This window comes from Salvelinus fontinalis, chromosome 3, assembly GCF_029448725.1.
Source record: "Salvelinus fontinalis isolate EN_2023a chromosome 3, ASM2944872v1, whole genome shotgun sequence".
In the NCBI taxonomy this organism is placed as follows: Eukaryota; Metazoa; Chordata; class Actinopteri; order Salmoniformes; family Salmonidae; genus Salvelinus; species Salvelinus fontinalis.
The window spans coordinates 37,540,774-37,554,176 of NC_074667.1; the positions used below are offsets into that span (position 1 = coordinate 37,540,774).

The window sequence follows — 13,403 nt, forward strand, 5'->3', positions numbered from 1 at the left end:
TAAAAGCTAACCGCGTTGCGGGATCCATGCAAAAACCAGTTTGGTATTCATGTTTAATAAAGAGTGGTTATGCTTTAGTTATAATAACAAACCAAGTGTTTCCAGCATACAGTGTTTAGCTGCACACTCTGATGACATCAGAGTGTTGGTGTATCTGTGCCATTCAGAGGGTAAATGGGCAAGACAAAAGATTGAAGTGCCTTTGAACGGGGTATGGTAGTAAGTGCCAGGGGCACTGGTTTGAGTGTGTCATGAACTGCAAAACTGGTGGGTTTTTCACGAGCAACAGTTTCCCATGTGTATTAAGAATGGTCCAACAGCCAAAGGACATCCAGCCAACTTGACCCAACTGTGGGATGTATTGGAGTCAACATGGGCCAGCATCCCTGTGGAATGCTTTTGACACCTTGTAGAGTCCATGCCCCGACAAATTGAGGGTGTTCTGAGAGCAAAAGTGGTGGGAGGTACAACTGAATATTAGGAAGGTTGTAACATCCTGACCAGAGTTCTTATGTGTTTTGCTTGTTTAGTGTTGGTCAGGACGTGAGCTAGGTGGGAATTCTATGTTGTGTGTCTAGTTTGTCTGTTTCTGTGTCCAGCCTAATATGATTCTCAATCAGAGGCAGCTGTCAATCGTTGTCCCTGATTGAGAATCATATATAGGAGTCTTGTTTTGTGTTGGGATTTTGTGGGTGATTGTTTCCTGTCTCTGTGTTTGTGGTCTGCACCAAATAGGACTGTTTTCGGTTTTCACATTTATTGTTTTTGTTGTTTGTAGTGTTCACACGTTCTTTATTAAATATGTTGAACACTAGCCGCGCTGCATTTTGGTCCTCTCCTTCACCAATGGAAGAAAGCCGTTACAAAGGTGTTCCTAATGTGTTGTACACTTACTGTATGTGCAGGGGGAGTGTTAGGTATTAGTCATTGACATGGTGAGTTGTTTCACCCCCACCATTACATCAATGCTTAGATCAATGTTATAATCAATAAAAGTCATATACTCAACTTCCTATGTGAGCGCTGAAGGAGAGAATTCAGCATCTTTCAGCCGCCTGTATGTATGTGCATGTGTGCATGCATGCATCTACAGTATGTATGATGAATGTGTGTTCAAAAGTGCACCAGTCACAATCAGAAAAACACCAATCCTCTCTTTTTTACACACACACACACACACACACACACACACACACACACACACACACACACACACACACACACACACCTCTCTGACATGGCATGATTGGTCACTTTTTCCCCTCTCCCTTCCTGCTTAAATAGTTTTAACAAAAGAGAGGGAGGGAGAGGGGGAGGGAAGGAGTGGATGGGGGAGGGGATGCATGTGCTGCTCTGTTGTCACTAAGGGAGGGAGAGAGGGGAGAGCAGAGAGAAAAGGGTAGGGTCCCAGAAGTGAAAAAGAGGGATGGCCATACACACCACTGCTCTACATTGCCTTACCGTGTGGGTTATTCTATTGGCTTCCACATAGGACGCATCATATCAAGGAAATACAAGCATGAGCAGGTAGGACTGGATTTTGTTTTAGAGTTTTATCTTCCTTTCCTTCTGTTTTTGTTTTCCTGCTTTTTTCTATCTATCTTCTGTTTTTCTTCTCTCACTGCTCTCCACATTCCTATTCTTTTCTGCTTTTCTCTTCTTTCTCTCCCATATCTGGTCTTGTGATATCCCTTTATTTCTTCCTCTCTAAACCTGCTGTTGAATTTTGATATTTTTGTCCTGTGATAGAAATATATAAAAAATCTTCCTCCATTCCACACCCTCAATCCTTATTTATGTTTTTTCTTCTCTACCATGTGTCTATTATTTAAATGTTGATCATCTCTGATACTCAAATTCCTCAGTTATATTCATATTTTCATCCTGTTTCCTGCATTTTTGCTTTATATGGTAATAACACAGCTGCATTCTTCAACACTTGACAAAGTGCAAATATCGGATGGTTCTTTTTGGTGTGTAACTGCGTGAGTGTGTGGACGCGTGGATGGGTCCAGAGGATTGGATACTCTTTAGTCATTTTTCTTCTGATGGTGATATTGTGGTTTTATGGTCAGAGAGCAGAAGCTGTTCCCTTTCTGTCAGAGTGTTCAGCACCGCTGTTACATGAACACTCAGACTGTGAGCAACACTATATATTGTTTGGTTTTGATTGTGCTCATGCCTTTCCTGAAGAGTACTCCCATTCCCATTAGCTTATCAAAAACATGTCATTTTCCAATAATAGACCTAATGTGTATGGAAATATTAAGGTTTTACACGTTTTAGATGATTTTACTCTCAATGACATTATTCCTTTCAGTCATGGTAATTATGTATTAGCATTAGTAATAAGTGCTTCTGACAATTGTTTTTCTGGTCTGTAAATACTTTTGCATGTGAGTGAACAAGTGGCTAACCAAGTGAGCTCGTGACCTAGGGGGCTAGAGTGAGCAAGTGCTAGTGAGTGAGCATGAACGTGCTTGAGGAGGAGAATAAGTCTTTGCATTTGGGTCACTTCAATGGGAACATACAACCAGAGAGTGAATACAGCTTTGTGATGTTTCAAGTTTTATGTGATTACGTACTTATTGGTGTGTTATATTTTTCCAGCGCTGTCTAACTCACTGCTCTCTCTCCTTTCCAGTCATTAGTGTGACTGGGTACTGAGGCTAGCAATGGAGTGGTGTATGACAACAAACACTAACAGACCCACTCAGATGGCCAGCAGCGCGGGACCAGCCAGCAGCAGAAAGTGTAGCGTGTGTCCCCGCTTCCACCAACACTGAGTGGACTCAGTCCTCTCCTCTTTACCAGGGAGCAGGCACCACCAACACTGAGTGGACTCAGTCCTCTCCTCTTTTCCAGGGAGCAGGCACCACCAACACTGAGTGGACTCAGTCCTCTCCTCTTTACCAGGGAGCAGGCACCACCAACACTGAGTGGACTCAGTCCTCTAATCTTTACCAGGGAGCAGGCACCACCAACACTGAGTGGAGTCAGTCCTCTCCTCTTTACCAGGGAGCAGGCACCACCAACACTGAGTGGACTCAGTCCTCTCCTCTTAACCAGGGTGCAGGCACCACCAACACTGAGTGGACTCAGTCCTCTCCTCTTAACCAGGGTGCAGGCACCACCAACACTGAGTGGACTCAGTCCTCTCCTCTTTACCAGGGAGCAGGCACCACCAACACTGAGTCGACTCAGTCCTCTCCTCTTAACCAGGGTGCAGGCACCACCAACACTGAGTGGACTCAGTCCTCTCCTGTTAACCAGGGTGCAGGCACCACCAACACTGAGTGGACTCAGTCCTCTCCTCTTAACCAGGGTGCAGGCACCACCAACACTGAGTGGTCTCAGTCCTCTCCTCTTTACCAGGGAGCAGGCACCACCAACACTGAGTGGACTCAGTCCTCTCCTCTTAACCAGGGTGCAGGCACCACCAACACTGAGTGGACTCAGTCCTCTCCTCTTAACCAGGGTGCAGGCACCACCAACACTGAGTGGACTCAGTCCTCTCCTCTTTACCAGGGAGCAGGCACCACCAACACTGAGTGGACTCAGTCCTCTCCTCTTAACCAGGGTGCAGGCACCACCAACACTGAGTGGACTCAGTCCTCTCCTCTTTACCAGGGAGCAGGCACCACCAACACTGAGTGCACTCAGTCCTCTCCTCTTTACCAGGGAGCAGGGCGGCAGAATGCTCAGTCCTGTCACCCCCCACAGTAAGTGTGTGTATGGAGCGGATGGGGGGTACACTGTGTGTGTGTGCACGCGTATGTGCATGCGCTAACTTGGTTGTCTTTCTCAGTCTTGACACTCAGTCCTGGACATTTCTCCTGCGGCCAGTGGAAAAGGGGGAGGTGGAGGCGTGAGGGAGGGACTGGGAAAGGAGATATTGGAGAGGGGATAATAACTCCAACAGCTGAGTCTCTCTTCTCTGTGCTTCACATTGAGGAATTTTAAAGAAAGAGCTGAGTTGCTGTCTCTTTCTCTCTGGCTCTCTTGCTCTTTCTCTCTCTATTTCTGAATGGCGACCACCAGCGTGTTTAAGGCTAGTTTTAAACAAATCCAATAAATTAGTATTTTTCACATGCTTTGTAAACAACAGGTGTAGATTTACAGTGAAAGTCCCTTTCCAACAATGCAGAGTAAAAAAAAAGAAAAGTGAAATAGTGGCATGCGACATAAATACAGTGAATAACGAATAACAATAATGAGTATGGGAGTACCAGTATAGAGTCAATGGGCAGGGGTACGAGGTAATTGAGGTAGCTATGTACATATACAGTGCCTTCGGAAAGTACTCAGGCCCGTGACTTTTTCCACACTTTGTTACTTTACAACCTTATTCTAAATTGGATTTAAAGTGTTTCCCCCCTCATCAATCTACACACAATACTTCATAATGACAAAGCAAAAACAAGTTTTTAGAAATGATTGCTAATGTATAAAAAATAAAAATGAAATATTACATTTACATAAGTATTCAGACCCTTTACTCAGTACTTTGTTGAAGCACCTTTGGCTGGGATTACAGCCTCAAATCTTTTTGAGTATGACACTACAAGCTTGGCACACCTGTATTTGGGCAGTTTCTCCCATTCTTCTCTGCAGATCCTCTCAGGTTGGATGGGGAGCGTTGCTGCACAGCTATTTTCAGGTCTCTACAGAGATGTTCGATTGGGTTCAAGTCCAGGCTCTGAATGGGCCACTCAAGGGCATTCAGAGTCCCGAAGCCACTCCTTTGTTGTCTTGGCTGTGTGTTTAGTGTCATTGTCCTGTTGGAAGGTGAATCTTCAACCCAGTCTGAGAGTTCAATCTTGGTTTCATCAGACCAGAGAATCTTGTTTCTCATGGTCTGAGAGACTTCAGCTGCGTTTTGGCAAAGTCCAAGTGGACTACCATGTGACTTTTACTGAGGAGTGGCTTCCTTCTGGCCACTCTAGTATAAAGGACTGATTGGTGGAGTGCTGCGGAGATGGTTGTCCTTCTGGAAGGTTCTCCCATCTCCACAGAAGAACTCTAGAGCTCTGTCAGACTGACCATCGGGTTCTTTGTCACCTCCCTGATCAAGGCCCTTCACCCCCGATTTCTCAATTTGGCTGGGCGGCCAGCTCTAGGAAGCGTCTTGGTGGTTCTATGTTGTGTGTGTGTGTGTGTGTGTGTGTGTGTGTGTGTGTGTGTGTGTGTGTGTGTGTGTGTGTGTGTGTGTGTGTGTGTGTGTGTGTGTGTGTGTGTGTGTGTGTGTGTGTGTGTGTGTGTGTGTGTGTGTGTGTGTGTGTGTGTGTGTGTGTGTGTGTGTGTGTGTATGTGTGTGTTAGGATTTCAATGCAAGTTTGTGGGAGTGTGTGGGTAGAGTCCAGTGTGTGTGCGTATAGTCAGTGCAACAATAATCTTGCTGTCCAATCTATTGGGGTAGAGAATATTCTATCTATCCTCTATCCTCCATGTAATTGAAGTGTGCTGGTACAGTGGGGGACTGATTATGTCACAGTGAGCAGTCCCTCCTCGTTATGTAGTTTTAGCGCTTTATCCACACGGAGAGGCTAAAATTAGCAACCTTGGACTCTGCCATCATATCCTTTCCTATTTCTTGGTGTTAAACTAAACCAAAGAATGAACTGGCTCTGCGTACATTATTATGTTGTGTGTTTTTGGATGTTAATTATTTTCTTAGGACACATTTCTAGCTTGTTATTGTTTTTAGTAATGCATTCCCATAAATAGGTGTGTCTTTTGGTGATAGCTGGGTAGATAGATTGTAATGCTTCAACATGCATGTGTGCTTTGCATGAGAGGTCTCTAAGACAAGCTAATGAATATGCTCATATTGACTGATGTTATTGATTAGGAGAAGGTTTAACAGGATTACCACGCTAACATGATTTGAATAATACATTAGAGACACACCTTACCTACCTCTGTGTGCTAGCAGGACCGCTACTATAGGCAGAGATATTGGAGCCTAAAATTTTATTTTGGGTGTTTTTGAAAAGAAGAAGTGAATTGTGTGAACACACGTGCCTTGTGTCTTGTCTGCGATGAGATTGTTTAGCGTACGTCTGTAACATACCTGCATTTGGAAAGACTCACACTTCTGTGTTAGATTTCTCCCCATAGAGAAACTTTCTCACAAACACATCACACACACACACACACACACACACACGTCATAATTAGGAGTGTGTGATAAAAAACGTGGTAGTGAATACATTTTGTGGATCGAAGCTAAACAGTTGCACAGGGTGAAATAGTTCTGTGAGTAAGAGTCAGGTCGTTAGTGACAGGATGTAATTGAGCTCTAATTAGAGTGGTGTGGAGGGATTCACGTGCACACACAGACACTCTTTCTTTCTCTCTCTCTCTCTCTCTGTATCTCTCTCTCTGTGTCACACACACACACACACACACACACAAACATGTGCATCAGGCCACCATAGTGTTCATGACATCTCATTAAGCAAATTTGAGTCCAGTTGATTTAAGGTCCTCATTAGGTGGTAAAGGCTTATAGAGCCCTGGCCTGCAATGATATAGAGTTGGTTCAGTCTGTAGCCAACAGCAAGATCAGAGTGACCGTTTAGCCATTCCACACAGAGGAATGCATGGAGAAACAGCCAAGGGCAGGCAGAGAGTAACCCAAAGAAAGGAGGAAGGGAAAAAGAGAACTATGTTTATGGAGAAATAGTATAAGGATGGGGATTTAGAGACAGAGGTGGGAGAGAGAAGGGCAGATGGACTGGTCATCTGCAGAGTGATATATGTGTGGACACAATGAGCAAAGAGGCAAGGCAGCTCCGGCCACATGAGTGTGTGAGCTGAAAGAGACAGAGCTTGGGGGAGGGGTGTCCTAAACCACGCAGGCATGGACTCACGTTAGTACAGGTCTGAGGGAGGGAAAGAGAGAGGGGGAACAAGAGGGGAGGAGAGGGAAGGTAGAAAGGGAGAGAATGGAATGGAAGAATGAAAGAGTTTAATGTCCCATTGGTTATAGCGTTCCGTACTGATCCAGATATGCCTTAAATTAATACTTACGAATACTGTGTGAGCAGCTGATAGAGAGCTCTCTCTCTCTCTCTGAATTCCATACATTCCAATAGCCTAAGTCATCTGCAGGATTCTCTCTCTTGCCGCTTGGCAGGCCTGCACAGCATGCTCAAACATCCTGGTCTTCGCACAGACCTATCTGCGTATCTCAGTCAAACACAACACATAAACACAATTAAACTTTCTCAGCAACATTATGTGTGTGCATTGAAGTCTTTGTGTATTGTTACTGAGTAATAGTGATTTTGGAGAGGTCAGGCTACCTACCCTTAGGGAAAATGATCCAGTCCAATCTATCACACTGCCTCTGATGCCTTGCAAACACTACAAATCCCATGCCCATGTCCCCTCCCCGTCTCCCTGCCTGCCTTTCTCCGTTATTCATCTAATTAACCCTTAATTGCTCACACTGACCGTGCATTGGACCTCTACCAAGAAGGAGATCAAATTGACACCAGCAGCTCTTCTGGTCACACAGATCAAATGCATGCACAAACTCTGGCCCATATGTTGACTGATCACATGATTCATTGTTGAGCAGAACTAAATAAGAGTGTGTATAAGAAATAGGAAAATTAGTAAGATCAGACATGCCAGTGGGTTTGGTCTCTCCAGTGTTAATGGTACTACTGATTTGCGTTATTGTGAGATCTAGGGAACACAACACTTGGTCAGCACATATGGTCTATGCTGGCTGTGGAATGGTAATTTGGACACTGGCCCTTGTTGGTGATTGACGGTAGGTAAAGAAAGAAAGAAAGAAAGAGAGAAAGAGAGAAAGAGAGAGAGAGAGAGAGAGAGAGAGAGAGAGAGAGAGAGAGAGAGAGAGAGAGAGAGAGAGAGAGAGAGAGAGAGAGAGAGAGAGAGAGAGAGAGAGAGAGAGAGAGAGAGAGAGAGAGACAGAGAAGAGAGAGAGAGAGAGAGAGAGAGAGAGAGAGAGAGAGAGAGAGAGAGAGAGAGAGAGAGAGAGAGATCAGCGCAGAAGCTAAATCGTCTCTCCACCTGGCTATGTAATTAGGACCAGTCCAGCGAGACAAAGCTGCTTTCTCTCACAGAACTGGACAGAGTGGATGGTGTTGAAGGAGGAGGTGGGGGGGGGGGGGGGTCCACGTACTGGCCATCCTCTGATTGGATTGATCAAGCTCTTGTTTACAAGCCGCCTTTTCCCTATTCAATGTGCAGGCACACAGACGAATGCAGGCGCGCGCACACACACAGGCACACAGTCATTCTGTTTTACTGGCTTCCTGGTCCTACGAGGCGTGTTGGATCCATGTGAGGGCAGGAAAACAAAAGCTGGGGTGTAGAGTTAGGGTAGCACTTGACCCCTGGAGAGAAGAAGGAGGGGCGTGGTGCATGTGTGTGTGTGCGCATATATGTGTGTGGCATGTGTGTGGTGGATGGATAGGGGTGGTTACAACTCTAGCTCACTTCTTCCAGGTCTCAGATTTCAGGAGCCACTATCCTGTTGGGAATACCCATTACACATGTGCAGTCATGCACCACACACACACACACACATGCCTTGTAAGCTGTCAGTACTGCTGGTGGATATATGGAGCTGGTGGTCTGAGTTAGTGAGATGTTTGGGCTCTTATAGGATCTGCTGTCAGACAATGGGGTCCCGTGGCTTTGTTAGGGGACGTGGTGGGACAATAGGAGCTGAGGGACAGGCTGGACACAGAGAGAGAAGGCCCCTCTGCTCAAAACAGCTGTCTCTTATTGGGGCCCACACGACAGTGTTGACACGTATGCCACACACATACATATGCACAAACATGCTCTCTCCAATCTCAGTCGCCCAACATGTTAGACTCATCCACACAGTCAAAACACCTAGTTAGAGTTAGGTCCAAATACGGAACTCTTAGTACAGAACAAGGAGGTGATTATAGAACCAGAGTTTAGTAAACTGTTAGATGCATGCGATGCACGTGGGTTGGAGTATTTGGAACCAGTGGCTTGAAACAATTTTGAGCTATAAACAATTGCAAACAATTGAGTTTCGCATCATGTTTTTGGTTTTCTATTATTACCCATAGTGAAGTTCAACTCCCCTCATAATTATTTTGAGGACTTACAACATCACAAACAGGAATATACCTCCAACAAGAGGACAACAACAGAGATGACGATAAACAAAAACACCCATACATGCTTATACCTCATCATCCTCATCATCTCTGTCTCCTGGTAAGCTTGCAGATACGATTTAGCCATGACAGGTGCCCCTCTAAGCCCTGAGGAAGGGGGACCAGATTAGGGTTAGGGGAGCGAACACACCCCTCTTCTCCATGCCCTACTCCCCATACATCATCTGATACAGATGGCTGTGTTATATACTCACTGTTTTTCCCTAATCTTGCCTGAAATCTCCTCACCCTCCTTTATGAATCAATACTACTGTAAACATAGAGATGCACGTACACGTGCACACACACACACATATTCAACCAATTGTAACATTCTGTCATGAACACATGTTCAACTTAGTAAAAAACACATTTTCTAATTTTAAGAGGTTAATTTAAAAAAGAACGACAATAGTAAGTGCCTATTAAGTTCCAAATAAAGCGACAGGGTAGACCGTACCCCACGATTGACTGCAACGGGGTTGGCGATTTAATCTTAAATCAGCAATACATCCCCTTGTTAGAGTGGGAATGGAAGCTTGTGTACAACAGGGAGGGTCAATTGAATTCAAGCTTCACCAAAAAATGGAAATTGTTAAAACCTTTCTTTCTTGTCTATCTATTGGTAACAGTGTTGACGTGTTGTGCTCGACCAGCTCAGTTTTTCAACACAAAAGACCAGAAAAATTGCCATTCTTTTACACTATGATTTGACTATTAGATGTTCACTGTTCCTTTTGAAAATATTATTTAAAAAGGAATAGTTTCCCCACGTTAAAATGCTTATGTTTATGTGTTTCTCTTGAAGTACCTTTTTTGTAGGCTTTTGTATGTACACTATTATAGATGTGTCTGTGTAGATTGTGTTTATTATTCCCCTTAGGAGTGCAATTTTTTACCAAGGGTTTATCGACTCTGTGCCAGAAGTGGTGTGTTTGTTTTTGAGCTGGGGACAGGAACAGTCCCATGACTGGCTGGAATTCCCTGGAGCATCGGGGGGATTTCACAGAGACATTTCCAGGGGGGATTGGGACATGGCTGGGGAGGGGCTGGGAGACTCAGCCAGGGCGACCTGGGATCTCTGGATTGGATGAGTGAGATTATGGGACTGAGTGATCATTTCATTTAGGGATCAACATGTGGATCGTTTAGCGGCCCATCTGGTGGTCCTGGTCAATGTGTGACTAAACCACACACACAGAGGGAGTGTGTTAGTGTGCGTGTGTGTGTGTGTGTGTGTGTGTGTGTGTGTGTGTGTGTGTGTGTGTGTGTGTGTGTGTGTGTGTGTGTGTGTGTGTGTGTGTGTGTGTGTGTGTGTGTGTGTGTGTGTGTGTGTGTGTGTGTGTGTATGGAGAGATCAGACAGTCTGATGTAGGCACCAGGCGCGCTAGAGTTGTATTGTAAACAAGCGCAACACTGAGACAATGAACCCTCACCACCATGCTACTGACCACCATGCTACTGACTAGGATTGGGGAAAGCATGTGAACAATCCCAGGTTTCTCTTTGCTTTCGCTCTCTCCCCCTCGCTCTGTCTCCACCTTTCTCTCCCTCTCTTTCCCCTATTTCTCTCTCCCTCTTCCCCTCTCTCTCAGTTCTGTTGTAGCCCCTCAGGTCTAGGCTCAAAGGGTCGGGACAGTTTAATAATACTCTACAATGCCTGGAATGTCAGCCTAGTGCCTGCTCAAAGACAGAGCCTGTAAAGTCAATCAAAAAGAATGGTCGACCACTGCCCCAGTGGAACACACTGCACCAATGTGTGAGTGTGTATGGGGTTGCTTGTGTGTGTGTGTGTGTGTGTGTGTGTGTGTGTGTGTGTGTGTGTGTGTGTGTGTGTGTGTGTGTGTGTGTGTGTGTGTGTGTGTGTGTGTGTGTGTGTGTGTGTGTGTGTGTGTGTGTGTTAGAGTGAGTGGCGTGGGGGTCTCACACACACAGAGCCCCGTACAGAGGGACAACAATGGTCCCAGTGAGAGCGAGGGAAAAGGGAGCGGGCGGCTTATCGCTGTGGGGACAAGGCCAGGGGCTGTGTTGTTCGTAACAACACGGCATGGAGGAGCTCAGAACACTAGGTCCCCTCCACAAGTAGAACTGTAGGAGCAGTGTGGGCCACTGGGGAGAAAAGGGACTGCTAAGAAAATACATTATAATGGATTAGGCTCCGCTGGTCAGCGGGACTGTAATGGTTATTTAGAAAACCTTACCTTCTAGGGTTTGCAAGTGAGAAAGAGGTACAATCTCCATGAAACCTAGAGTAAAGTGGAACTATGTTGTAGTTTTTAAATACAATCTATTTGAATGTAGTTAGTGTATTACCAATGTGGTATGGTTCTCTGAACAACCTGAAAATCTGCAGTTATGTCTGCTCTGGACTGAAAGGTTAAAAAGTAATACGTGATGAATAACCATGCTCTCTCTCGTCCTCTCTCTGTGTCTGTAGGTCTGTTGAAAATGCACTGGTCTCCGGAGCACGTGGCCCCCCTGTCCCAGTGGCCTGAGCAGCACCTTGATGTGTCCTCCACCACCTCCCCTCCCTCCGTTGACAAACACGATCCCTACGCCACCGCAGGTCGCTGCAGTTACACCCCTGCAGCCGGCTACCCCTGGGCCAGTGATGACATCTCGGCCCTCACTGCCTCCTCCTTGTTAAAACACTATGCCGAGAAGTACTCAGGTCTGGAGTTGCCCTACGAGAGACCTGCCCCAGGGGCATACTCAGAGCCTGGGTCTTTCCTGAAGAGCGAGGCTGAGCCCTGGTCCCTGGGGCAGGGAATGGAGTGTTACTCTGGGCTGGAGCCCCTGGCTGCAGGGGCCAAAGTGGGCTCAGTGTCAGTGGGCCTCACTGGCACGGGCAGTGTGACGGTAGTGAGCAGTAACTTGACCTCTGATCCCGGATATAGCAGCAGTGGCTCCTGTAATGGCCCCCCCTCTCAGGACTACCCACCCTCCTACAACAGCAGCTACCTCTCCTCTGGATACTACCCACAGACTGGCTCAGCACTTCCCCCAGCCTCTCTACACTCTCTGCATACCACCCCCACCTTGGTGCCCAGCTACAACCTTAACAATCCAGTCTACAACTACCTGCCAGGCTGCTACTCCCACCCCCAGACCAGCCTGGCATCTGGCTACAGCCACTCCAGTGCCTCCTACCTCCCCTCTGGGCTGAGCACCTCTACCTCCCTGACCCCCCGGCCCACCGTGGTGGGGAGCAGCTATGGATACCCCAGTCACAGCCTAGGGGCCGGCTCTGAAACAGGAGGGCCACTGAAACGCAAGGCTTTTGAGATGGTGGAAGAGGGGGAGGAGGGAGGAGAAGAGGGGGATGGCTTGCAGTACAGGAAGTACGGCAACGTCCATGGAAATGGCCACAGCAAGATCCACGGCAACGGCTACGCCATGGCGGGCTCAGAAGGCCAGGCCTACAAGCCTGGCAAGCCACTGGTGTTGCCTCCTTATGGTGGGCAGAGGGAGTACAGCCCCTCCTCAGGCCTAGGTGGGGAGAGCAGGGGAGGAGGGGAACACGGCTTCCCCCATCAGAGGCTGGCCATGAAGATGCCTGCGTCACGTGCACGATCTGAGGACCCCACTGGAGGACGCTAGGTCAGGCACTTGAAGAGACAGCTCTCTGGGGGTCCCTCCGTTGTATTGGCATTTGAAAACCAAGTAGAGTACTTACTCAGCCAATTACTGGGGGAAAACAATCGTTGGATTTTGCAAAGAAAGGTCATGTGATCTAACCAGTCAGGAGAGAAAATGGCAAATTACTTGTATCCTCCTCTTACATCTTTATAATTGTAATTATTTGATTTTCTCCAAAGAGTCAATGGGCACTTTGTCCTCTAGGGGTGTGGGTTGGATGTGGGTGTGGGTGGGGTGGTATGGGGAGGGAGGGAGGGAGGGTTCTAGATTGCCTGATTTAGCACTGTCTGTCTGAATGGATTACCTACTGCTTCTCTCAGGATCCTATTTATTTTTCCATCTGCTACTATGGCAGAAAGTGTTGTTTTGATGAGTTGCTCTCTTAATTAGAGCGGCCGCTTGATATGAAAAGGGCCTTTGACTGCAATACCTCCTCAAGCACCATAAGAATCATATCCTCTCAAACCAAAACATAGAGAAGAACATCCTTGTGGTGTATTTTAATAACTTGACACCTCCAGCACAATCACGTCTCTTCTGAGGCTTGGTGCCTCCATATACCTTGCTTGGAAACAAATGCCCCCC

General features: G+C 46.6%; 1 protein-coding gene across 1 annotated transcript; it reads left to right on the forward strand.

The window, feature by feature from the left end:
* The first annotated feature begins 1,442 nt into the window (after nt 1-1,442).
* LOC129834631 (fidgetin-like protein 2) lies at nt 1,443-13,016 on the forward strand. Its single transcript, XM_055899808.1, has 2 exons — nt 1,443-1,527; nt 11,617-13,016. Exon 2 carries the CDS (start codon nt 11,628-11,630, stop codon nt 12,777-12,779), a length of 1,152 nt encoding a protein of 383 aa, XP_055755783.1. The 5' UTR covers nt 1,443-1,527; nt 11,617-11,627; the 3' UTR covers nt 12,780-13,016.
* Nucleotides 13,017-13,403: the final 387 nt, after the last annotated feature.

Coding starts and splice junctions, on each gene's coding strand:
- LOC129834631 (XM_055899808.1), top strand. CDS start 11,628: ATGCACTGGTCTCCGGAGCACGTGGCCCCCCTGTCCCAGTGGCCTGAG.